A 27,158-nucleotide genomic window follows, 5' to 3' on the forward strand; every position below is an offset into this window, starting at 1 on the left:
TTTTCACTTTATCCTTTGACGTCTTTCAAGAGCTGCAGGCTGTATGAGTTCTATACAGTCTTTACAGACAATCCTTCTTGTTGTGATAATGCTACAGTGATATGATTTCAAATTCCAGTCACATCTTATACAATAGAGTTTAAGTGTTTCTTATGTGTCTCTTATGGATGGATTTATTTGTTCAAAAATATAGTAAGTATAATAGTAGCATGTAATATTATTATGGTTTAAAATAACTGTTTCTTTTTTAAATATATTTTAAAATGTCATTTATTTCAGTGATGGCAAAGCTGAATTTCCAGTCTTCAGTGTCACATGATTCTTCAGGATCATTCTAATATGCTATTTTTTGTGTTCAAGAAACATTGAATTCTGTCAATAATATAGTTTGTAGAACAATGTTGATTTGTTTGACTTTCCAGTCATAAAATCTCATTTTTCCAATAAGTGTCGGAAATTAAGGAGGGCTTGTGGCAAAAATCCCACCAAAATGAACAAAAATGCCAACAAAAATCTCAAGACAAAGAGGAAAGAAATTACCAATATTACCAATTTTTTTGATTAAAATGAAATGTTAGAATGAATCAATTCGCAGAATACTTTTTTCCTGAGTAACCGCTGAGTGGTGACATGAAGGACCCCTAGATTCTAACTTCCGTTTGGGTTTTTCAATATAAATACATTATATTAAAAATATTAAATGTTAAAAATGTGCGGAGGTTTAACGTTGTATTATCGGCACCGAAAATATGTTAATATGACTAGAAACACCAAAGACCGGAAAAATAAAGCACCGCTCCGGTCGGACGAGACTTCTGCGTTCAAAAAGGTGATAATCATTATTACAATATAAAGAACAATAAATTACAATAATGTTTCATAATATTGCAGCCCTATGAGCTCCTGTTTTTATATGTATATTTTAAATGAAATTTTAAACAGTCTGTTGTTACTGACAAAAGTTTAAATATTAAATTTAGGTATTTGACATTTATTTTATTTGACACAATTCAAAGGGACAAATATTTTGCTTCTTAATGTAAAAGTTAATTTCTGACACTGGTATCCAGTGTTGTTCTGCAAAAATCAATGTATGCCTTAAAATTCACTTTTATTAATACATTGACAATTGTGCATTATTTTAAACCATTTTGTTCGAAAAGAAACAGGGAACTGATGTCTTCATTCTTCATGTGGAAGTCTTTCTTCACGCTCTTCCAGTTGTATCTAGTGGAATTCTTCATATTTAGATATACCTTGTTCTGATAAACTCTTGTGAAATCTGCATTTGCAGCTACAGATAGCTAGGGGGAGCTGCAGGACTGACTTTTAGTGGCAGCAAGGGTAATACCAATAGGATAAGATGGTGCCAATAACCACACACACACACACACACACACACACACACACACACACAAATGTCTGATTTATTATCCTTGTGGGGACTCTCCATAGACGCAATGGTTTTTATGCTGTCCACACTGTATTTTCTATCCCCTTACCCTAACCCTACCCCTAAACCAAACTCTTACAGAACACTTTCTGCATTTTTACATTTTCAAAAAACTCATTCTGTATGATTTATAAGCTTGTTTCCCCTCAATTTAGGTCCCCACAGTGACACGAGTACCCATGAGTCTGTGTGTATTCAGGTTTAGGTCCCCACCAGGATATAACAACAAGACCACACATCACGCACAGAGCCAAACAAACTGTATTTAGGAAACTGCTTTTTTATTTAAAACTCAGAGCTGCTAGACAGACATGAGGTGTCAAGTTTGGCTTAAGACGGAGAGACGTAACGTCTGCAACAACAGACATATCGCTGATTACTGGCAAAGATGATCCAGCAACGCACCCGGTTACTAAGCAACAGGTGCAAGCCATGATAAAGAAGCACGTTCCGTATAGCTCCAATTAGGAGAGCCTGGACAATGGTATTACGAGTCATACAAAAACACAAATCCAATAATTACAGTGGCTTACGAGCAGAATAACACATACAGGACATCGCACAGAGCTTTTAACCTTAAAAAACGGTTTTTCGGTGTATGCGGCATTGCTTAACAAAACTGTACCTTTATTAACACATGTGCAAAGCTGGCGGAAGGAAAATGTAGCGGTTATAGCTCAAAATATATTTGTTTTGAACACAAGTGCGCGCACACACACTCTTATGTTTAGCATTATGTCCGTCCTATGCTCACGTAAGCCAGCATTCTTCATAAAGGAAACACAAAGCATGTTAATGCACATCTGTCGTCACAGCTCTATCACATTCAGAGTCCCTATGAGAAGCCCCTTATGGATGACAGATGGAGAGGTGAGTGAGAGAAATCACTTCCTCTCTGCTCATCATCCCTGAGCAGCAGGCAGTAGCACTCTGGAGGTCCAACCCAGCACACTCCTCTTCATTCATCCCTTGTTCACTAGCTGGGCTCAGACGGCTTGTTTAGTTCCACTTTTTCACCTCTTTCACCTGCACCTAAGAAACGAAAGACAAAAAGACCGTTTTTTTAACAAAATAATTTTTTTTCAGCAAAGACACATCACATTTGAATGTTTCACAATATTACAGTTACAATATTACAGTTTTAACTGTTTGATCAATTAGATGCAGCCTTGTTGAGACTTTCAATTAAACAGAAAACACTAAAAATAAATAAATAAACTGATTTCTTGATTTTAATCAATTCTAATTTTTACAAAACAATATCAGTTCCTGAATCCCAAGAATCGATTAGTCTAGCCTGTTTTCAGGTTATGAACAAAATATTTTAGCACGCCTCCTATCCAATAAATCGTAATAAGCTTTGTGCTTTGTTACTTCTGATATGAAAGAAAGTCTCAAATTTCAAATTCTGTCCATTTTATTACAGTATTCAAACAATGTACTGCCTGTTCAAGAGAAGCGGCAGCGGGAAGCGCATGTGAACTTATCGTCTTCTCCGCTTTGATACCAGCTACAGAACGAAATAAACCTGGATGAAAAGCCGAAGGTATGTTAAAAGAAAGAGTAAATCTTACAGAAATCTGCATCTAGTCTCATGTAACTGCACAATCAGCATTTAAACTGTGCAAAAACGTCAATATAACTAACAACTTGTAAACAATGTCATGTAATGTCACATTTACCTCACAAAAAACATATTCGGTGACCATAAACTCGTTAGTCAGATAGAAAAATTAACTCTAGAGGAGCATTTTGCTAAATATATGCACTTTATAACATATTCATTATAATTTCTTCAATGTTTAATTTATGTTTAAATAAATCCATCAAGTTTTTGTGACAGCCACCATTTAAATGTTTACATTTCAAAAAACAATTTGGAGTAGAAATATAATTATGTATATGTAATTTAAGCTTTTGCGTACAAATCAGTTCATTTTAACCTTCAGTAGTGTATTACCAAATCACTCTCATTGGGACTCGAACAGATACTGTAAAATAAAATTCCAAGACTTTCAAGGACTTATTAAGCACTACTTTTTTGATTTTCAAAGACTTTAATCAGAGATCTCACTTATCAAACAATGTCTTATCTATCAAATTCTAAAAAAAGAAATAAATAAAAATATACTAATAAAATAATACGCAAAGTTCTGATCTAAATCAGATTACTCCAAAATCCCAATCTAAATCAAATGATTCACAATCCACATTTCAAAGTTCTGATCTGAAGCAAAAGATTCACGAACCTGCTCCATAATCCCAATCTATATCAAAAGATTTATGATCTGCGTTCCTAAATTCAAATCTGAAGCAAAAGATTCACAAACCCGCTTCAAAATCCCAATCTAAATCAAATGATTCACGATCCACGCTCAAAAATTCTGACCTGAAGCAAAAGATTTACAAACCCACCCCGAAATCCCGATCTAAGTCAAATGATTGGCGATCCGCACTCCGAAGTTCCGACCTGAAGCAAAAGATTCACGAACCCGCACTGAAATCCCAATCTAAATCCAATGATTTGCGATCTGCACTCCAAAGTTCCAATCTGAAGCGAAAAATTCACAAACCCACTCTGAAATCCCGATCTACCACTTCAGGAATGTTGCTGTTTTCAAGGGTTTTCCAGACCTTAAATTTCAAAAAGTCAAACCCTATCTCGTGTATGTTTTACAGAATTATTTGAGTTTTTTTCCCCCTCAATAAAATTTGGGATGTACTGTACCTGATAATATATCCAAAATCTATATCGTATCAAATTGAATCGGAAATCGAAACACAAACTTGTCAATCAGAGTCGAATCGTGATATTTATGTCAAAACCCAGCCATAATAAACAACGTTCTAAACTTTTCCTTTTGTTCCACTAATAAAAGAAAGTCATACATGTTTAAACAGAATTATGTGATGACTAAACAATGACTAAAGTTCAATTTTAGCTGTACTGTTTCTTTAAATAGTATTCCAGCAAAGCAATCTGTTCATATTCCCATAGACACAGAACACAAATATGTTGACAGTGCACACCTGTCAATTTGAAAGGGACATCTTGTTCGGAAACAACAGAACGGGCTAGTCATGTTTGAGCAAATCTCTCACCTGTTAGATATTTCTCTTTAGCTCGAGCTCGTTCATCAGCGTCAAAATACCACACTGTTATAGCATACCTGCACAAAAATACACGCATAAGAACAAACAGCTTACAGGACTATTTTTTAAAAAAATGAAATGTCACTATCACTGACCTTGTGGCATAAGCCGGCTGGACCTCATGCGGGTTCCGTCTGTCTGACCAGAAAAGCAAAAGTCTGTCAAACTTGGGCTCAATGTCTGCAAACTGTGCAGTTCCCTCTGGAAAGATCCGCAAAAGGCCACCATGTTCCTGTAGAGTAAGGAGATGAAAATTAAGGGATATAGTTTGATGGGTACCTTCATATTTCAAATTTTTCTTTTTAACTTTTCAGGTACGTAAGTGGTTAAAATTATTAGAACTGGTTCAGACAACCGATACCTAACGTATTCAAGTCAGTGTGAAGACAGCAGGCACATATACAAAAAAAAAAAAAAAAAAAAAAAACATGATATGAAAATATACAGGGGTTGGACAATACAACTGAAACACCTGTTTTTTTAAAAACAATTAGTATGTCGTTGAGCCTTTTTGTGCCCAATGCAGCATCATTTCATCCTGGGAATGACAAATATAAGTCCTGCACAGTAGCCAGAAGGATTTTAAGCTATTCTCCTCTTGCAAAAAAAAAAAAAAGTGGCCAGGTCACTACGTGATGCTGGCGTAGGAAAACTTTTCCTAACTCGCTCTTCCAAAACATCCCTCAATAATATTCAGATCTGGTGACTGTGCAGGCCATGGGAGATGTTCATCTTCACTTTCATGTTCATCAAACCACTCTGTCACTAGCCTTGTTGTGTGTATTGGTGCATTATCATCCTGATACAAGGCACTACTTTCAGGGTACAATGTTTGATCCATTGGGTGCACATAGTCAACCTTCACTCTCTGCTCTTACTGGTGCAGTGTGCAATCAGTGAAGATAGGCCACCAGGCTGTGCAAACATATCCATGAAACCTCCAACACTATATTGGCCAGTGTTTCAGTTTCATTGTCCAACCCCTGTATGTGTATAGAAGTATTTAACACAAAAGTGAATTGTATTTGAGTAAATAGGTGATCTCAACATTCTGGCAATCAACTCCCATAAAAAAAAATACAACCAGTAAATAAATAAAAACAAATATACAACCTTTTTAAAGCAGATTTTTTTAATTGTCACATTAAAAACTTCCATAAGTTTAAATATTTTTTTGAATTCAGGTAATTTATTCTCAGTAGTATTAAATTGTACTTAAATTATTAAAATCATATAAACAAAAGACATTAGTTATCTCAATGAACTAGAATAATTAACATCAGTACTAATATAAAATCATTTTAAAAATCCTATACAAATATAATCTACATATAATTACAAAAACATTAATAAAACAGTTATAATAATTAAATGATTATAAAATATATTTCTACAAATATACACACAAATATTTAAGTATAAAATATTAATAGCAAGAAAAAAGAAACACGTTATTATTTAAAAAATTTATTATTGAAAGAAATGGATATTTATTCAGCAAGGATGCATTAGCATATGCATTAAGTGTAAAGACAATATTAATTCATTATGGCTGTCAAACCAATAATCGTAATTAATTGCATCCAAAATGAAAGTTTATGTTTACATATATGTGTGAGTAGTGTGTATTTTTATTATGTATATATAAATACAGACACATACATGTATTTATTAAGGAAAATTATTATTTATAATAATTTATTTATATATTTATATATAAATATATATATAATCTAAATCATATACAAGTATAAATACATATATACACATAATATTTTTTTAAATATATTCATGGATGTGTGTGTATTTATATATAAATAATAAATATACACAGTAAACACACAAAGTATATAAACATGAACTTTTATTTTGGATGTGATTAATCGTGATTAATCATTTGACAGCCCTAAAATACATGCTGATAGTCACATACAAGCAACATTGATAAGACATTTTTCTTGAGCATCAAACCAGCATATTAGAATGATTTCTGAAAGATCATGTGACAATGAAGACTGGAGTAATGCATTACAATAGAAAAGTTATTTTAAAATGTAATAATTTTCCACAACATACGCAGCCTTACTGAGCATATGAGACTTTCAGAAACATTACAATTCTACTCTAAATTAAAAAAACAAATGTTTCATTCACACAAAAAGAATGTTGTGGGAGGGAATATCTTTTTTCCTGCCGCAGGACAACCTGATGCTAAATTTAGCTTAACGAAAAAAATCTGACACACTGTGACTTTTACATAAGCCAATACAACAGGGAACAAGCAGGTTTGCGTGAGACGGCTATTTTCCTCTCTATTCAGTGAAGGGAGTGCGATATGAGAGCGAGAGTGCTAGAGCTTATGCCATGTATTACTGGCATCCTGTGCAGCTTGAGAAAGACGGAAAAAATCAGGGTTGAATATGTGTGAGATGTAATCTGTTCTTACATCACAGCTCTGATACATAAACCTATGACTAAAAGAAAACAGCATCTAAAGAGCCGCAAGCAAAGAGTGTTTCTACCTTCCCTATATCTGCCCTGTGCTATTGACCAACTTTATTTTCTACTTCATTTAAGGACGCCTGATCAACACTCGAAATTGTTTCCATGACCAGTTGGAATGTTCTGAAGCAGAACCGTCTCTCTGACGCAGAACTGGCCTCAGAGCTGGCAGGTGACCGGGGTTGGTAAAGTAGCTGTCTCAGTTCCTGTGAGAGCACTCATTAAACATTTAAAAGGATAGTTCACCCAAAAATGAAAATTCTCATGTCCCACAGTATGGAAAAAAATAGCATGGAAGTCAGTGGGGACCAGAAACTATTTGGTTACCCACATTTTTCAGAATATCTTCTTTTGGTTTCAGCAGAAGAAAGAAATTCAGGAAGTTCAGGTTTGGAACAACATAATGTTGTGTAAATGATGACAGAATTTTCATTTTTGGGTGAACTATCCATTTAAATAAGGATGCAAAATTCACTTTTACATAGTGTTTATATATAAATACGTCTTAGCAGTGTGTGGACACAACCACCCACCAATGATCAAAAAAACAAAAAAAACAACGTTCACTCTCTTATGTTATTTCAAGCGAAATGACATTGGAAAGGAGGCAGGAATTGTACAAGTTTTTGATACAAATTTCCCAATTCAATTAATATTCAGTTAAACTACCAGTAATGTTTTTTAAAGATTCTCTTCTGCTCACCAAGCCTGCATTTATTTGATACGAAAAGTAGAGCAAAAACAGTACAAATTTTGACATATTTTTACTATTTAAAATAACTATAATATAACTATAATAAGATTTCAAAGCTGAATTTTTAGCATCATTATTCCAGTCACATGATCCTTCAGTAATCATTCTAATATTCTGATTTGCTGCTCAAAAACATTTATTATTATTATTTTTATTATTATTATTATTATTATTGAAAACAGCGGAGTAGAATTTTTTCTGGTTTCTCTGAATGAAGTTCAGAAGAACGGCATTTATCTGAAATTTTAAAAAATTGTAACGTTATCATCACTTTTTTTTTTTTTTTAAATCAATTTAAGCATCCTTGCTAAATAAAAGTATTTCTATAATTTATTTCCAAAAAAAAAAAAATATATACTGACTTTTATTTCAGATAAATGCTGATCTTTGGATCTTTCTATTAAAAAAACTTAAATATTGATAATAAAAATGTTTTTTGAACAACAAATCAGCATATTAGAATGATTTCTAAAGGATCATGTGACACTGAAGACTGGAGTAATGATGCTGAAAATTTAGCTTTGATCACAGGAATAAATATATATTTTAAAATATATTTTAAAATATATTCAAATAGAAAAGTTATTTTAAATAGTAAAAAAAAAAAAAATATCAAGATTTTACTGTTTTTGCAGTATTTTGGATCAAATCAATGCAGACTTGGTGAGCAGAAGAGTCTTACTGTTCAAAAACTTTTTATGGTAGTGTATATTTCAGTTAAAATGTCAATTTTGCTTACATATGAAATTAAATTCTCTATCAGACTGATTCAAATTGGTATTCAGCTGTTTTTGGAACTATTCAAGAACCAGCTCATGAGAATCATTGGTTTCATGAATCAGGCTACACTGCTTATGCTGTATGTTTCCGATTCATAAAAAAAAAATCAACTGTTTGTTGAGTCATTTGTTTGTGCTGTGTTTGTTTTTGTGTAGAGCCTGCATAGTCAAAAATAAACAACATTATTTTGCAGAATGATTGATTACATTTACAAAGATGACATACAAATACGTAAATATTTAAAAATCAAACATTTGTAAATTAATTTTCCCATTAATTACAAATCACAAGTTTCAGTGTTCTTGCAGACGTCTAACATAAACGCACATAAACAGTCTTTCGTGTGGCCTATTGATATAAAGTACCAACAGCACACTCCCTGCACAAGGTTGGTTTTGAACTTCCATTGTATTAAATGTAAGCTCAGATGCATGTTTGAGCAGTCTACATCAGATAAGAAACCTAAACAAACTGACAAGGGCTTAAACAAATCTCATGCAGCTTTACACGCTACAGAATCTTATAGAGTTCACTGGCTGGGAAAAATGTAAAAAATAAAAAATTCCTACCTTGGCATCCCAGTCTTTATTCAGGTAATATATGCACGTGACACATCTCCCATCACCGTTTGGGTTATCCACATGCCGTACATATCCTGTGCCGTTGCCAGGGTAACACGCCACCATTGCCTAGAAAGAAAAACGGGGTTGTTTTAGTAATGGGCCAATCCCAAAAAACAAAAAAAGAAAAACACTCTCTACAAGAAGAAATTCAGCTTTCACAGAACTATTTATATTTTCATATTTTATATATACATACACTACTAATCAAAGGTTTTTGAACAGTAAGATTTATGTTTTTAAAGAAGTCTCTTCTGCTCATAAAGCCTGCATTTATTTGATCAGCAGCAAAAGCAGAACTATTGTGAAATATTCTTACTATTTAAAATAACTGCGTTCTATTTGAATATATTTTAAAATATAATTTATTCCTGTGATCAAAGCTAAATTTTCAGCTTTACGCCAGTCTTCAGTCACATGATCATTTAGAAATCATTCTAATATTCTGATTTGCTTTTCAAGAAAGATTTTTTATCATTATTATCAATATTTAAAACAGTTGAGTACATTTTTTCAGGATTCTTTGATAAATAGAAAGATCCAAAGATCATTTATCTGAAATAAGACCTTTTGTAACAATATACACAAAGAAATGATAGAAATTAATACTTTATGTAGCAAGGACACTTTAAGGGGAGACACTGCAGGCAAAAACACTGTTTTTTCATGCACCTGTCAAGTTTGAGATTTTGGGCTTTTTGGTTTTTCATAAAATATTTTTTCAGACTAGTGAAAAGAAAATATCCAAAAGAGACTGTTAAGTGTTTCTTTTATAGCGCTTTATTTATTTGTGTCTGTTGATTTCAATTACAATACATATTTTTAAAGGCTGTTTTCTCATAAAATGAGTTTTTTCCTCCTACACTGAACCATTAATATATCCACGTCAGTAGCACTTACACACACCAAACTTTACATTTTTATTCCTGTCTATATCCTGAAGGTTTTAGCAGAGGGATTTGTTCGGATATAATTTGCTTGATTTTATACAACATTTTATTCCCCCCCAAAAATGATAAAAATATGTTGTTTTCTGTTTTTTTCTGAATTGTATACAATTCCTTCTGTAAAAACATTTGACTGTAACATGTCAAAAAAATTAAACAAGAATTTTGAAACCGACTTCATCCAGTTTAAATTTTTGCATTAGAAATGTATGCAAATTAGCACATATTTCGTTAACAACGGCTTCATTTGCATATTTAAACCTAACATTTTAGAAAACTTGTAATGCAAAAAATGTCTGCATTTATCAGTGTAATCAATCAACTGTTTTTTTTGTTTGTTTTTTTTTTGTTATTTTTATTCATCTGCAGTGTTTCGCCTTAAATTGATCAAAAGTGATGATAAAAACATTAATAATGTTACAAAAGTTCTTCTAAACTTTCTATTCATCAAAGAAAACTGAAAAATTCTACTCAGCTGTTTTCAACATCATAACAATAATCAGAATATTAGAATGAGTTCTGAAGGATCATGTGACTGAAGTAATGATGCTAAAAATTCTGCTTTGAAATCAAAGGAATAAATTACATTTTAAAATATATTCAAATAGAAAACAGTTATTTTAAATAGTAAAAATATTTAAACATTTGACTTTTTTTGCTATACTTTGAATCAAATAAATGCAGACTTGGTGAGCAACCCTGATTTTTTTTCTTAAAAAGAAAAAAAAAAAAAAACACATTAAAAATCTTACCGTTTATATCCTAAAAACAGGCTTATGCAAAACATTATTTTAGAATTAAATAATGAGATTCACTGTATTTGTGTAACATAGTTCTTTGAATTCCACTCTGTACAATACCGCAGTGTACAACTACATGAATCTACATGAAGTGGAAATAAGGTGATAACTGTGATATTCTCAGCCCTGTGATGATTATATCTTTTAATCTTGTTGAATCTGGGTTATGAGGCTGAGGGAACAATGAAGCCATTGCTGAAGTCTTTCCTTTGCTCAGGTCTTTCCTTTCCTGCTCTTCCTCTGCCCCTTTTATTTTGGTCTCCGGGTTTACATGGAAAGTGTTAATTAATCACAAAGGGGAAAAAAAATAGCAGTGTAAATGTATTTGTGCACATGGACACATCCGTTATCAGGACAGTGTTACAAAGGAGAGAATGAGTCAAAAGCTCATAAAACAAAATGTGAGATAGTCCATCGGTTCACGGCATGTGACCTGCATATGACAAGGTTAAACTGCATTTCTGAAGCAAACAACATGTACTTCCTTATAATTAGAAGTTTAAAAATAACTCAGATGCTTGGAGAATATTCCCTTTCAGATATGAAAACACGTCAAACTTTAAACAAGACTGTGACTAATGCAACATTCACCTTTAAATCATTAACAAAACATTTCAAACAAGCATCACCACCCAACAAACACTTAATTATCAGAAACCTTTGGGCCAATACTGTGAACCCTGCTTCTGTGAACTGGAAAAAAAAAAAAAAAAAAAAAGCACAGAATGACTCCGTGATATCGATCCCCTCCAGGAATTCGCCGTTTGCCTTCTTTTTCACCCACTTCTGCACGTAGCCTCCTGAATCTGATCGGTTCACTGACAGTTCACGACCTAACACTCTATTTATAAGCAGCACTAACCCAGCAGGGAATTTTTAGGCCTCAACCTAACCCTCTAACCCTAACCCTACAGCATAATGTCACAGGGACCGAGACGTGTTCCCGAGGGACACAACATCAGCATGTTTTCCACTGACTCTCAGTGTATATGTGTGTGTTGGGCAGTCTGGGGAAAGGAGGGAGGGTGTTTTTATGACTGAAAAAAAAAAAAAAAATTTTCCAACATTCTTTGCAATACTTATACATACTAGAGATTAAATGGTTCCCATGAGAAAAAAAAATGGTTTAGTATGCATGTGTAATTCAGTTGTGACTTAAAATGTGTTTAAACATATAAATATTTAGCATTTAAAAATTGCCAACGTTTAATTACTTTATATATCGCAACTAATCTCATCCAAAATAAAGGTTTTTGTTTACATAAAATGTGTGTACTATGTGTGTGTACTGTGTATATTTATGATGTACATATAAATACACACACATGCATGTATATATTGAAGAATAATAAGTCTTAAGTTTATTTAATAAAATATATTTAATAAAATATTAATATAAATATACAATTAAATACATGTAAATATTTTCAAAATATGTACTATATGTGTGTGTATTTATATATATATATACACATAATAAATATACAAAGTATAAACACATATTATGTAAACAAAAACTTTTATTTTGGAAGCGATTAATCGCGATTAATCGATTGACAACACTACCTTAAAGATTTATTGATTTAAAAAAATAATAATAAAATAAGAACAAAAAAATAAGTAGAAGGAAAAAGGGGACAAATGAACAAGATAAATATATTAAAATAAATTTAATACAATTTATTTCACACAAATTTACATAGTGAAATATAATATCTACGTATAATATAAAATGTGTTAGAATTATAATGTGTCCACCTTTCTCCTTAGACATTTTTTATATTGTTAAAGTACTAAAATATATAAAAGATATAATTATATAAGATATTTAGTCTTTTATATAATACATGAATATTGAAGGATACATTTTGTGTGCAAAGGAAACAAATAAACAAACAAACAAAAAAAAAAACGACTTTATTCAACAATTTCTTCTCTTTTTGATTTCATCCAAAATATCTTAATTTACGTTCTGATGATGACCAAAGGTCTTATGGGTTTGGAACGACATGAGAGTGAGTAATTATTGATAGAATTTTCATTTTTGGCTGAGCTATCCATTTAATCTCATATATTATATTAAATATCTTATATAATTGTATCTCTCACATTATATTTTAAAACTCTGGAAGGTGGACACTTTATAATTTTAACACATTTTATATTATATAAAAGATTTTATATTACGCTATGTAAATTTATGTGAAATAAACTGTCTTTAATTTATTACTTAATGTATTTATCCTGTTTATTTATTCTCTTTTTCTTATATTCCATTTCTCCTTAATCCTATTTTATTAATTTTAAGCCAATAAATCTTTAATGTTATTGTAATGAAATTAGCCTGAAATGCTGACATGGCATCAACGAAATAAATAAAAATAAAAATATTTATATTTTTAAGCATATGTAACTTATATTATATATAAGTGTGTATATACAAAAATATGTATATATATTTATATGAATTATATAAAACAAATTATATACAAATACACTGAATACTTAAAAATATTTTTAAAATATATACTATGGCTGCAAAATGATTAATCGTGATTAATTGCATTCAAAATAAAAGGTTATGTTTAAATACTATGTGTGTGTACTGTGTATATTTATTATGTATATATAAATACACACACATACATGTATATATTTAAAAAAATATTTGTGTGTATATATATTTACACTTGAAAATGATTTATATTATATATAAATATAACGTTTTTCCTTAACATATACATGTATGTGTGGGTATTTACATATACATAACAAATATACACAGTACACACACATATAATATGTAAACATTTTATTTGAAAGTTTTATTTACAACTTTTATTTGAATGCGATTAATCACAATTAATTGTTTTGCTGCCCTAATATATACATATGTGTGTGTATTTAAATATACACATAATAAATTTACAGTACACACACATATAGTAAGTAAGCATAACATTTTAATTTGAATCGATTAATCGACCCTAATCGTTTTGCAGCCCTAATCTTTTACATCTAACAATGAATGCTGACACTTAATAAAAAATAATTTTTAGACATACACTGGACCAATATGAATGAAATTCTGTCCAATACCGATAAACCCATGATTATTTTCATAATCTCAGTAATTGATAAATATCTGATATAAATCAATCTATATTACTTAAAAAATTAAATAAAAAAAAACGCACTTGAAATTACTGGCTGTGAATTTAGGCATTACAATATTATGATACAATATAAAATGCATATATATTTCTTTTTAAATGGTTTATAGAAGAAAAACATACTGTTCATATATATAAAAAAATATACAAGTCCTCAAAATAATAGATGAGTGACCTCTGGGATACTCTGGTCATCACTTAGTGCTTGATGATGGCAATGGCAAATATATCAGCCAATAATAAATAAACAACTCTCTCTTTTTTCGACAGTACTTTACAGTGCAGCATGTGTTCTTTGTAAAATATCGGTATCTAGGTCATAGCCTCCCTAAAAGCAGCATGCCAAATATTTACTCAAACGATGACCACAGAACTATGATACAAACCGAATCTGAACCGTTACAGCTTTATTACATACACGCCCTTTCACTCACAAGCACACAGAGCTGCTAACAGCAGTACACGACGCCCCCAACATCTCTCCCTCCCAGCTTCCTGAGGCCTATAATTTGATATTAGATTTCCAGTGAAACAGCGTCATCATTCCAGGAGAACAGACGACAGCTGAGGAAAGCAAATACATGCTGGGAACAAATCTGAAAGTGACCTTTTTCCTAGCGGCATAACCGTTAGCGGTGCTAAGGTGTGGCCAACTGTAAATCACTCATCTCAAGTGGAAGACGAGGAATGCAGAAGTCACAGAAAGGGCCAGACTAGGGTCAGTTAGTGAGATGATGACTATCATCAGGAATTCACCGTCCCGTTTACACCTCCACTTCTTTAAAAGAGCCGTCTGTGGCGAACACGTTTCCAGCCAAATCCTGCAGCCTGCAATGGCACGCAATGCACGACGAATCACAATACATGTGACGACATTTCAAGTGAACTGTTTTCCCAGGCGGCAGGTGCAAAAGCGACGGGCAACGCAAACAAAGACGAAGGGAGAGCGAGCGAGCGTGCGCTTAAGCCAGTGGGAGAAGGAGATATAGGGGGAGAGGGAAAGACAGACAAGCCAGGACAAAAAAGCAAGCTGAGGGCATTGACGCAATACACAAGCCCCCCCACCTGAATGGGCAAGAGCAGATAAGGGTGAGATCGCTCAACGGCGCTTCAATCGTTCAGGTGGGAGTGAGCGCAAGCAACTGCGTCAGAGAGTAAGCATTGCGCGGGGCATGCTGGGCTGACAAAACAACCGGGCGAGGAGGGGTGGGTGCGGACGGCACGCACTAACATCACACAGTGGGTTTGCGTCAGGATGCCATGCCGCCACTCTCCCATCATCGCCTGCAAAGATCCGTGACCGGGGAAGAGGGTGAAGGAGATGGAGGGGATGCCACAGTCCCACAACACAAAGAGCATTTCAATCAGAGCTTCAGTGTGCGTGTAGTCCGGTTTCAACGCCTCGGACACACCTGGATGTGACGCTGTGCATGCAAACAGCTGTGCCTGCTATGTGCCTTTTTAATAGATTCTTAATATTCCTCAGTGACAAAAGAAAATAAAATAATTTGCATTAATATGGTTAGTTAATCATTACTAGAAAAATTCAGAGTTGGTTTAACATCATCTCTCTCCAAAGGTGCTTCACGATGCCATGGAAGAACATTTTTTGTCTAAATCGTTCCATAAAGAACCTTTAACATCTAAAGAACCTTTCTGTTTAACAAAAGGTTCTTTGTAGATTCAGATTATAAAACGGTAAGAAAAAGATGGTTCTTTGTGGAAGTAAAAATGGTTCTTCTATGGCATCGCTGTGAAGAACCTTTTAAAGCACCTTTATTTTTTAAGAGTGTAGCAGGGTCAGACACAAAACAGTGAATGCAGCAGCTGCAGTACAAAACACAGAAAACATCAAATGACAACACCCAAAAATTAGCTTGTTTCAAGACATTCTTTCTTTTGTGGAAAAGCAAATGTTTTTTTACATGCTGCTCTCTTACACTACCGTTCAAAAGTTTGGGGTCAGTGCAAGAAATGAAAAAATTATTTTAAAGAAGTCACAGTGAAGACATTTACAAAACATTTCTATTTTTAAAAAATCTTCTTTTGAACTTCCTATTCACAAAAAATTCAGACAAATATATGATCGTGAAAAAAAAAAGATATATTACATATATAGTTGAATTCATAAAAATGAAAAGTTTATATACTTTTAAACCCTGTTCAAAAGTTTACATACACTTGATTCTTAATACTGTGTTGTTACCTGAATGATCTACAGCTGTGTTTTTTGTTAAGTTTTAGTTCATGAGTCCCTTGTTTGTCCTGAGAAGTTAAACTGCCTGCTGTTCTTCAGACAAAATCCACGTTCCACAAATTCTTTGGTTTTTCAGCATTTTTGTGTATTTGAACCCTTTCCAACAATGGCTGTATGATTTTAGGATCCATCTTCTCACACTGAGGACAACTGAGGGATTCATATGCAACTATTACAGAAGGTTTAAATGCTCACTGACGCTTCAGAAGGAAAAAACGATGCTTTAAGAGCAGGGGGTGAAAACTTTTGAACAGAATCAAGATGTGTACATTTTTCTTATTTTGCCTAAATATCTTTTTTTTTTTTCATTTAGCACTGCCCTTCAGAAACTACAGAAGACAGTTACATGTTTCCCAGAAGACAAAATAAGTTACATTTTCCCTGATATTCAAATTCCCAAAGTTTTCACCCCCCTTAATGCATTGTGTTTCCTTCTGGAGCATCAGTGAGCGTTTGAACCTTCTGTAATAGTTGCATATGAGTCCCTCAGTTGTCCTCAGGTGATTTTTCTGAAGAACGACAGGCAGTTTAACTGTTCAGGCCAACAGTAGTGTATAATTAGAAAAAAAAAAAAAAACATTAGAGCACCATAAAAACACAATAAAAGTACTCCAAATGACTTCATGTGCACTATATTACCTTTTGAATACTGCCCTTCATCTTAGCTTTAAAAAAAATATATATAAAAAAAATTAAAAAAAAATCACATTTTCACTTCACCACACTAACAACTACTTTTCACGGAAGACGGTCATCAACAAGTTGAGGGTGAAAAAATTTCAAGCTTTGGGGTGAACTATCCATTAACATGAAGTCTAGTAGACAAAAGGCAATTAATACACACAATCAGAACTGGAAAATGCACTGAAAATGCCTTACATCAGCCTAAAATAAAAAAATAAATCACTGCATGATCAGCCTCCTGACATTGCAAATTATTCTACACAGACACTACACCATGTCCAGAAATAAACAAATAAATAAATCTAAACTACTGAACCAAAACAATGCTGTATTAACTAACTAGTTTAAACATTTTCTTTATCAGCTCTTTTCATTCTCATCTCCCTGGGGGATGTTTGTGTTTTAAAGTCTCAAGTCACGCTCGTTTCCTTTACTCTGTTTTCCACCGTCGGATGAAAGGCACTGTGTGTACACATTAATTTGTAATCTATCATTCCATACAATTCTATTGCTATGAAAACAAAAAAGTATTTTTTTAAAATGAGGGATGACATGATAAACGGTTGAAAACATTCCCATAATATATTAATCGAGCCTAGGACCATCATTTACTCGAACACAGTGATTTGTTTTTCTGAAAACGGCTTTCTCGGGTTTACAACATGTCCTTTCTACTTTATGTGAGTTGCATATGGTTTTGACCCGCTGCTGTCCCTTCCAGTGAGCAATGCAGAACCGATATATAACTCAGCTGCTGGACTTTAGCCAGGCAGACAGTTCTTGTACTCCTGCTACGTGCAGAGCGTGCAGCTGCACTGCTGTTCCAGCACAGAGACCCTGGCAGACTGACACCACACTGCACCATTAACAAACACGTTGAAGAAAAAGCAGTGACAAGACATATGTCCAAAAGACAAGTAAAACACATGCTGCTTTCGCTGAAGAAAACAGGGCTAATTTGCAAATAACACGCACAAAAAAACATGCAAATACAGTATAAAACAACCCTTATATGCAAAAAAAAAGGCTTCATTATAGTTCATTATGAAGTCTACAGGTGTTTTACACATTCTACACAAGGCAGATTTCCGCCTTCAAATAACAACCTCATAAGATCCCTGTTTGTGGCACGCATGGTTTCCTGACATAAGGGAACAAAAACAAAAAGTACGTAACTAAATGTCCATGCAGACGCAAAGAAATACTATACATCCTTCCCAGTGAAGTGGGACTTTCCAACGGGAACGAACTGCCCTAATGAACACACTCAAAAACAGCTCATTCTGATTCTGTGCCAGCATATCTCTGGTCACGTAATGTAAACATGTCCACTTGGCAATTCATTGTGTTGTATTGCGCCACACATTCTTTACTCTGACACCCAGGAGGTGGCCGAGCAGGTGGCGGTGGAGCCCCTGGGTCAGTGATAGAGAAAAATATTGTACACAAAAAAAAAAAATCAGATTTAATTCATATTGAGATTCACAAAGCTTAATTTGATTCTAAATTTGATTCTTTTGAGTGTATTATAATATATATATATAGGCAATGTTCTTACACATACGTAATGAATTCTCTCGGCTAATGCTGTAAATTATACAAGGGTTTCTGCAGGTTTTCCAAAAGACTGACTTAAGACTTTAAGTCCACGTAAAGAAAATCTAAGGACCAAATTGAAGGGTTAGGTTTGTTTATAGAATAGGGAAATAACTTTTTGATCACACTGCAAAAAAAAGTCCTGTTCTTTCTCAGTATTTGTTTTCTTTTTAAATCAAAATACAAGCAGCAAACTGGTAAGATAAGAAGTCTTGTTTTCTTATAAATAAAACATGAACAAATATCTCACAATGTATGGGCCTGAGAAAATCAATTTCATACACTACTAGTTAAAAGTTTTTGAACAGTAAGATTTTTAAAGTTTTTTTTTGAAGAAGTCTCTTCTGCTCACCAAAGCTGCATTTATTTGATCTAAAGTACAGCAAAAACAGTACAATTTTGGAATATTTTTACTATTAAAAATAACTGCTTTCTATTTGAATATATTTTAAAATGTAATTTATTCTTGTGATTTCAAAGCTGAATTTTTAGCATCATTACTCCAGTCACATGATCCTTCAGAAATCATTCTAATATTCTGATTTGCTGCTCAAAAAACATTGCTATTATTATTATGTAGAAAACAACAAAGTAGAATTTTTTCAGGTTTCTTTGATGAAAAGAAAGTTCAGAAGAACAGCTTTTATCTGAAATAGAAATCTTTTGTAACATGTGAATCTTTCTTTATTCATCTTTATTAAGTCTTTATCGTCACTTTTGATCAATTTAAAGCATCCTTGATAAATAAAAGTATTTATTTCTATGATTTCATTCCCCAAAAGAAAAAAAAAATACTCCAAGCTTTTGAATGGTATAGTGTATAATGTTACAACAGATTTTTTACTTCAGATAAATGTTGATTTTTGGATCTTTCTGTTCATCAAAGAATCCTGAAAAAAATTACTCAACTGTTTAATAATAATAATAATAATAATAATAATAAGAAGAAGAAGAAGAAGAAGAAGAAGAAGAAGAAGAAGAAGAAATGTTTCTTGAACAGCAAATCAGCATATTAGAATGACTTCTGAAGAATTATGTGACACTGAAGACTGGAGTAATGATGCTGAAAATTTAGCTTTGATTACAGGAATAAATAACATTTTAAAATATGTTCAAATAGAAAGCAGTTATTTTAAATAGAAATAATATTTCACAATATTACTGTGTTCTGGATCAAATAAATGCAGGCCTGGTGACCAGAAGAGAATTCTTTAAAAAAAAAAACATTAAAAATCTTACTGTTTATACACTTTTCACTGGTAATGTACCTCATAAACAGACATTTGTTTTTAGCATTAACTCAGAAAACATGCCTTTAACAATCTTCATTTTGCATTTCAAGCAAATATGTATCTTGAATTAGGACTGTTTAGGCAAAAATATATTCAATGCCATGACTTTCTGAATTCGTTAAATTATTCTTCAGTTATTCATTAGAAAATGAACTGACATTTGTTTCAGAAAGCAGGCTTCACTGGTCATTATGATTTACTAAAAAGAAACAGATGAAAAAAAGTAATTTGTTTGCATGTTTTTAATCCACTTAAAAAAAAAGAAAAAGAAATAATCATTTGTTTGTGAATGGGACTACACTGCTGGCATTGTACGTGTTTGCATGAACACAGCTTCTACCAGTGTTTTGTGGTAAATAGTCCTTTTATTGCATCAATACTGTTTGTAGCCTGTCAGAACTTACGTATGCCATGACAAATTGCAATTGTCATTTTATTGCACCAATACAGAATAAACGGTAAATGGTATATGGTCTTTTTTATTGCACCAATACAGACCACAAACACACATTCAAAACTTAAGAATGCCATAACACTAAAGATTACTTCTGAAAGACATGCAAGAACCACAAATACAAAAGAAACCACCTGACGTGGTATATAATGAAAATATTCATTAAAAAATTAACGGGGACCAAACTATTAATTTCTTTGTTTTAATATTAATTTAAAAAAAAAAATACTAAAAGGGTCCAAACTACGCAATTATTTTAGTTTTTATTCATTTATTTTTTAATATTAATTAAAAAAAATAAATAAATAAAACGGTCCAAACTATGCAATTATTTTAGTTTTCATTTATTTATGTTTTAATATTAATAAAAAATACTAAAAGGGTGCAAACTATGCAATTATTTTAGTTTCCATTTATTTATTTATTTTTTAATTAATTAAAAAATTACTAAAAGGGTCCAAAACTATGCAATTATTTATTTTCATTTATTTATTTTTTAATATTAATTTTACAAAAAAAAATTGACTAAAAGGGTCCAAACTATGCAATTTTTTTTTAGTTTTTATTTATCTGAAAAATAAAAATACTAAAAGGGTCTAAACTATGCAATTATTTTAGTTTTTATTTATTTAAAAAAAAAATACTAAAAGGGTCTAAACTATGCAATTATTTTAGTTTTTATTTATTTAAAAAAATACTAAAAGGGTCTAAACTATGCAATTATTTTAGTTTATTTATTTATTTTTTAATATTAATAAAAAAAAATACTAAAAGGGTCCAAACTATGTAACTATTTTAGTGTTCATTTATTTATTTTTTAATATTAATTAAAAAAAAAATACTAAGAGGGTCCAAACTATGTAATTATTTTAGTGTTCATTTATTTATTTTTTAATATTAATTAAAAAAAAAAATACTAAAAAGGTCCAAACTATGTAATTATTTTAGTGTTCATTTATTTATTTATTTTTTATTTTAATAATAATAAAAAAAATAAAAAAATAACTAACAGGGTTCACACTATGCAATTAATTATTGTAAGAGGCTTCATCAAAAGAACTTTATGAATCATTAATGCAATTAAGCAATTGTTAAAAAGAAAATTCACCCAAAAAATGAAAAAGAGAAAAAAACAGAAAGACATAAACCCTCACAAACTATAAGAAGCTAAGTAAATAATGACAATTTACATTTCGGGGTGAACTTCTCTTTTAAGAGGAATTAAAACATATTCCATGAAATTTGTACCAAAATATTGTCCGTCTAAATCAATGAAAACTACTCAAAAAGCCACGTTCTGTTGTTTCACAATAAACATTATCTTTTGTTCCTGTTCTCACTTCTTTCTCCACTCATCTCCGGCCTGAAATCCAGATATATACACACTCTGCCTCTGATCCTCCGACATTTAACAACCACAAAGCTCGTTTACAGTCTAATATCAATACAAAACATAAACATATTATCCGTTCATTGTGTTTTATGTAACAGATTCTTTCCCTCCGGCTGATTCCATGTCATTCGCCTGCTGAGCATCCTGAATTGTCCTCCTGTACATCTGCGACCATCACAATGACATTAAAAAAACCTGCAGTCACAGGAAGTGCTATCACCTCCCATCAAGCCTTCTTGCTACTCATACTACAACATCCTGTGCACATCATACGCTTTATGCAGAAATGTATAAACGACTCTTCACAACATGATATTTACATTTTTTAAGCATTAAAGTTTCTCTTTCATTACACCGCAATTTCTATTGACAGTCTGATCGTGGTGTACGTGACTGATGCCTGTGACGGCTTGCTGTGGCGTACACTGAGTGAAAGAAAAAGAGGAACAAAACCTCCCCCAGGCACAGTCAATCAGTGAAGTAATGGGGTTTTTGTCTTTAAATACCACACACTTTAAACTCTAATAAGCTGAAAGACCCGAAGACTGTAAAATCCATCGAAAACAAGACCTACAACATATACATCAGCTTGCATAATCTTTCCACCTCTTGCAAAACCGTTGCAAATTTCCTGTGGGTCACAGTTAAGTGTGTGTGTTTACAGTAAAAGGGAAAAGGTGATCGTTTCCCTAAACCCTGAGAGGAATATTGTGCATGCGTTGGGTTCGCCTGATAGCTGCTGGTGGTCGCAGGCGTTCCCCTGACCTGGGGAAATATGAGAGCCATGCTGGTTGGGGATAACTCACAAAGGCACTATCAGTAACATAGTCTGTGGCTCCACAGGAAGATCCTGTTTAAAAAAAACGGTCAGTATGACATTATTTGTAGGTGTAGAATGTTCACGAACAATTGAAACTGGGGGAGATACCTGATGGTGCATTTGCAAGGTCTTTAATCTAGTTTAGTTTAGTCCAGAACTTTTATCGTCAGGGCTGCTACAAATGCAGCAAAGGTAATCTGAGAAACTAGTGATTTCAGATAACATTTTAGGGAAATGTACTACAGAGGCTGTTTAGTCACATAAACAGTCACATATTTAAACCATCTGTATTGGAGAAAGAACTGGAAGAGTGAACATGCTGTCATTTTTAATATTATGTCTGAATAATATTTCTTGACGTTCAGCTTCTATTCAGAGACAGGTGCGGACACGTCCTGCATCAAAGGTGAGGCATCTTCCCATTTAAAGTGACACAGATATGAGTTTAAACCTAACCCAAGATGCTTTAATGTCTTAACTGGGCTTTTCACCTGTTACCAAGCATATGTTCCTTCCCACGCCTGCTGACCAATGATTTTCCATGACTTGCATGAGATTATGGGATAAGAAAGCAGTTACTAGTTACTGCAGATTTAGCCTAAGGATGAGCATAACTACAACAATAATTATTTGTCCGAAAAATTTTATGACTTTCTAAGCCTTTAAAATTCTCTGATATTTCCAGGTTTCACATTTCTATGTTTCTTTTTTATAAATAAAAGGTATAAATAAAATATACATACATAAAATTTATTTTAATTTAACATTTTTTGTGATTTTTTAAAATAATTTAATTAATTATTAGCTTTTCATTAAATTCATAAAATCCCTGCAGTTCCTTCACAAAGCCGATTTTGGGAAACCTTGATGTAATATAATGTTTAATGCACTTCAGGTTGTTAATAAGAATGAATGGGATATATTTTCTTAATTTTTTGTATTTTTATATCAGTATAGTACAAGATTATCCTATTTAAATCAATGCAATAAACAAGACTAGTCAAAAGTTATCAGAGTAATCTAAAAGTAGTCCGATTATATTACCAAAAATGTGTTATGTAATGGATTACATTATTAACTACAATTTTTCTCATGTAACTTGGAATCAGTAACCGATTACAATAGAGAGTAGGATTGCACAATTCATCAAATATCTAATTGTGATTACAATTATAGATGCCACAATTATGTAATCATTCAAAGGCACAATTACAAAAAAAAAAAAAAAACCACCTTACATTAGTCTGCTTTTTTAAAGATGTGTGGGTGTGAGTGAGAGAGAGAGAGAGACTGTGTATTTTTCCTACAGGTTATCTTAAGGGTTTTTTTCCTCATTGTTTTAATTTTGTTAATTTTTTTATATTCAAAGAAGAAACTATATATAAAAATGTGGCATGCAGTTGCTTCAAACAATTCAAAACATCATTCAATGTAAATTGTGATAATCGTAATTAATAATCGCAATTACAGTTTCAAGGGAATAATTGTCAATTATTATTTTTGTCATAATCATGCAGCCCTAAAAGTGGGTTTGCACTTAGTTCACGGTTTAGTCAGCTATGTTGATGCGCAGCCATATTGGAGATACTCAGATGTAAACAACAGCATTGATTGCACGGTTTTTGTACAACTGAATATGTTGTTCTGCTAATTTAGGCTGTCTAAACTACAGAAAAAAATGTGTTAAAGCTGCTAAATCATACGGAGAACGACTTAGCAAGCAGGAAAGGGCGAAATATTTTGACAAACTAAAGTTAATAGGTGGTAAAGATACGTGCGAGCAGTATTAGTTAAGATATTAACCTGATATTTCACCTACCTGATCGAAAATGTTAAGAACACGAATGTTGTCAAGATTCTTGCCCTGGAAATCCTGGTTCAGTTTGGCCAACCACAAACACCTTTTGTTCCTCAGAAAGTTTTTGCACTCTTCTCCTTGATTTGTTAGAACTTTTACCATTGTATAGTACTCCAGATGTTTTCCCGATTAGTACAGCCCAAAACATGACAATAATTGACCATTTTCAGCAGCAATAATAAGGAAAATTTGTGAGTTCAATTCGTTTCAGTGGCATTGTTTACATTCAGTGCCGCCAATATGGCGGATTGATGACTTAGTGAAGACACTATTTGTAAGTAATCTACCCAGCTCTGGACGTTTGTTTACTAACTACTGCTAATTAATAACAAAGCGGTTTAGTTTTTATATTGCTGCTTTTTGTCTACATCGTCCTACACACATATTTGTAAGATGTGAAGACTTTAACGACTTTAACGGTTACCTGCAGCGCCTGCGTGGGTGGTCATGTGACATCAACATGCCCATGAGGGGGGCGACCCTCAGGCAAATTTCAAATGTTTTTTTTTTTTTTACACGTTAACTTAAAGCTATACCTAATCATGGTCTTATCATGATACTTCTTTAAATCGCTCATTTAAAAAATGACTGAGAGTAGCAGGCATCCTAATTCACTTCAGTGACAGCTGTACTTACTTTCGTTCTTCCATTGATCCTGTAGTTTCCCAGTTTCCCGTTACAGTGACGGATCAGATCATCCATGCGGCTCATGAGAAACGCTATCCTCTCACAGCCAGGCTCCTTCCCCTCCACCCAGGTGATCTTATCCCCACGAATGTCCTTAGACGAGTCGCTCCTCTGACTGACCAGCTGTCCGTCCGTAAAGCCGCCGATCAGGTAAAGCGCCCGCACGTCCTCCAGAATACTCCCTCCGATCTCCTCACCTAGAAAGTTGTCGATAACGCAGATGCCGTGCTTGTTCATGCAGGGCACGATATAGTCCGTGGCCAGCTTCTGAGGAGGCGACCGCGTCTGTCCATTGGGTTTCACACTGTCTGTGATCGGTTTGGTTTCAGAGCCGGTGGCGGACTTGATAAAATCTGGCATACTTTCGCCGGGTGACGTAACGGTGGAGTTACTCAGAGAAGTCTTGGACTGTTCTGAAGTGTTGTACTGTACGGAGCTACTCTCTTCAGCCGGCGGCTGCAGCTGCTGCTGTTGCTTGTCGGCCTCCTTGCACACCCGCTTGTGTGTCTTCCAGTCCTGTCTCTGGTGCTCTTTGCTGCAGTAGAAGGAGCTGCGACACCGTCCGCACTTCATCAGGTTCTCCATTTTACCGCACAGCTCGCAGTACTGGCGCTCTCGCTCCAGACGGTCGCTTTCCCTTGAGTTTCCCTCCATGATTCAGCGCTATATTACAGTGTCAGTCTGCAACTTCACTACAAGTATCCCCAAACGAAACTGTAAGAAACGCTGCCACTGGGCCTCCGCTGCCGTTTTCATTACACTTGACAGAGGGCAACGTGACGCTCTCACATTCCCGCGACATCTATGTTTTGACACTTGTGAAGTCTCAGCTCAAGCCGAGAGTGATGGAAGCGCATGGCGCCGGCCGTTCCTTTTCTTCAGCGCTCAGCTCACGTCAACCATGTGCGCATGCGCACTAGATGCAGGCTAGACAGTGGGCATGATTCACACGTGCTTCTCACAACTTTGTGTGGGCGGAGTGAAAATGAACACAAATGATAATAATAAAAAAAGATTGCCCTAAAAGGCTTAATGGGCATAAGTGTTGTGGGCAAAAAATAAAAATAAAACACACCCACACACACAAATGAATACATAAAATTCCAATATACATAGTAGAAAGGCTAAAAAGTAAATAAACACAAATAAACTACCAACACTTCACACAGAGTAGTAAGACAAGAAAACAGACTGTAAATAAATAAGCAAATAAGCAAGCAAATAGTTTTTTTTATTAATATATCTAAAATATATAAATACCTTATTTAAATTAATTTAAAATAAAAATATTAGGATATTTTCAAATATAATATAAGCAATATATAAATTATTTATATAAAAAAGTTGAACAGATTTTTAATGTATTTAAAGAGTTCCGCTCATCAAGCCTGCGTTTATTTGATCTAACATACAGCAAAATCAGTAATATTTTGAAATAATTTTATTATTTAAAATAACTGCTTTCTCTTTAAATACATGACACTGGACCACAAAATCAGTCATAAGGGTACATTTTTTGAAATGCGAAAGCTAAAAAAATAAACTTTCCATTGATGCATGGTTTGTTATGATAGGATTATATTTGGCTGAGATACAACTATCTGAATATATGGAACCTGAGGGTACAAAAAAAAACAAACAAACAAAAAACTTAAGGAAATCACCTTTAAAGTTGTCCAAATGAACTTCTTAATAATGCATATTACTAATTAAAAATTAAGTTTTGATATTACAATAGGAATTTTGCTAAATATCTTCATGGAACATGATCTTTATTTGAAAGAAAAATCAATAATTTTGACCCATACAATGTATTTTTGGCTATTGCTACAAATATACCCCAGCGATTTAAGACTGGTTTTGTGGTCCAGGGTCACATATATTTTAAAATGTAATTTATTCCTATGATCAAAGCTAAATTTTCAGCAAAGTAAA

At 33.1% G+C, this 27,158-nt stretch overlaps 1 protein-coding gene across 1 annotated transcript; it reads right to left on the reverse strand.

The window, feature by feature from the left end:
* Positions 1–1,713: 1,713 nt before the first annotated feature.
* On the reverse strand, positions 1,714–26,120 carry egln1b (egl-9 family hypoxia-inducible factor 1b). The gene is made up of 5 exons (XM_051123466.1): positions 25,173–26,120; positions 9,212–9,331; positions 4,702–4,838; positions 4,556–4,623; positions 1,714–2,485 (listed from the first exon to the last, which is right to left on the reverse strand). The coding sequence occupies exons 1-5, from the start codon at positions 25,875–25,877 to the stop codon at positions 2,430–2,432; spliced, it is 1,086 nt and encodes a 361-aa protein (XP_050979423.1). The 5' UTR covers positions 25,878–26,120; the 3' UTR covers positions 1,714–2,429.
* Between the last annotated feature and the right edge of the window lie 1,038 nt (positions 26,121–27,158).

Source organism: Labeo rohita, chromosome 11, assembly GCF_022985175.1.
Source record: "Labeo rohita strain BAU-BD-2019 chromosome 11, IGBB_LRoh.1.0, whole genome shotgun sequence".
Classification (NCBI taxonomy): domain Eukaryota; kingdom Metazoa; phylum Chordata; class Actinopteri; order Cypriniformes; family Cyprinidae; genus Labeo; species Labeo rohita.

What these genes read in the sequence shown, in the direction of transcription:
- egln1b (XM_051123466.1), bottom strand. Translation starts at nt 25,877, where the DNA reads ATGGAGGGAAACTCAAGGGAAAGCGACCGTCTGGAGCGAGAGCGCCAG. An exon ending in ATAAAGACTGGGATGCCAAG is followed by an intron (nt 4,839 to 9,211) that starts GTAGGAATTTTT and finishes CTTACTCTACAG; the next exon opens with GAACATGGTGGCCTTTTGCG. An exon ending in CAGCCGGCTTATGCCACAAG is followed by an intron (nt 4,624 to 4,701) that starts GTCAGTGATAGT and finishes ATTTTTGTGCAG; the next exon opens with GTATGCTATAACAGTGTGGT.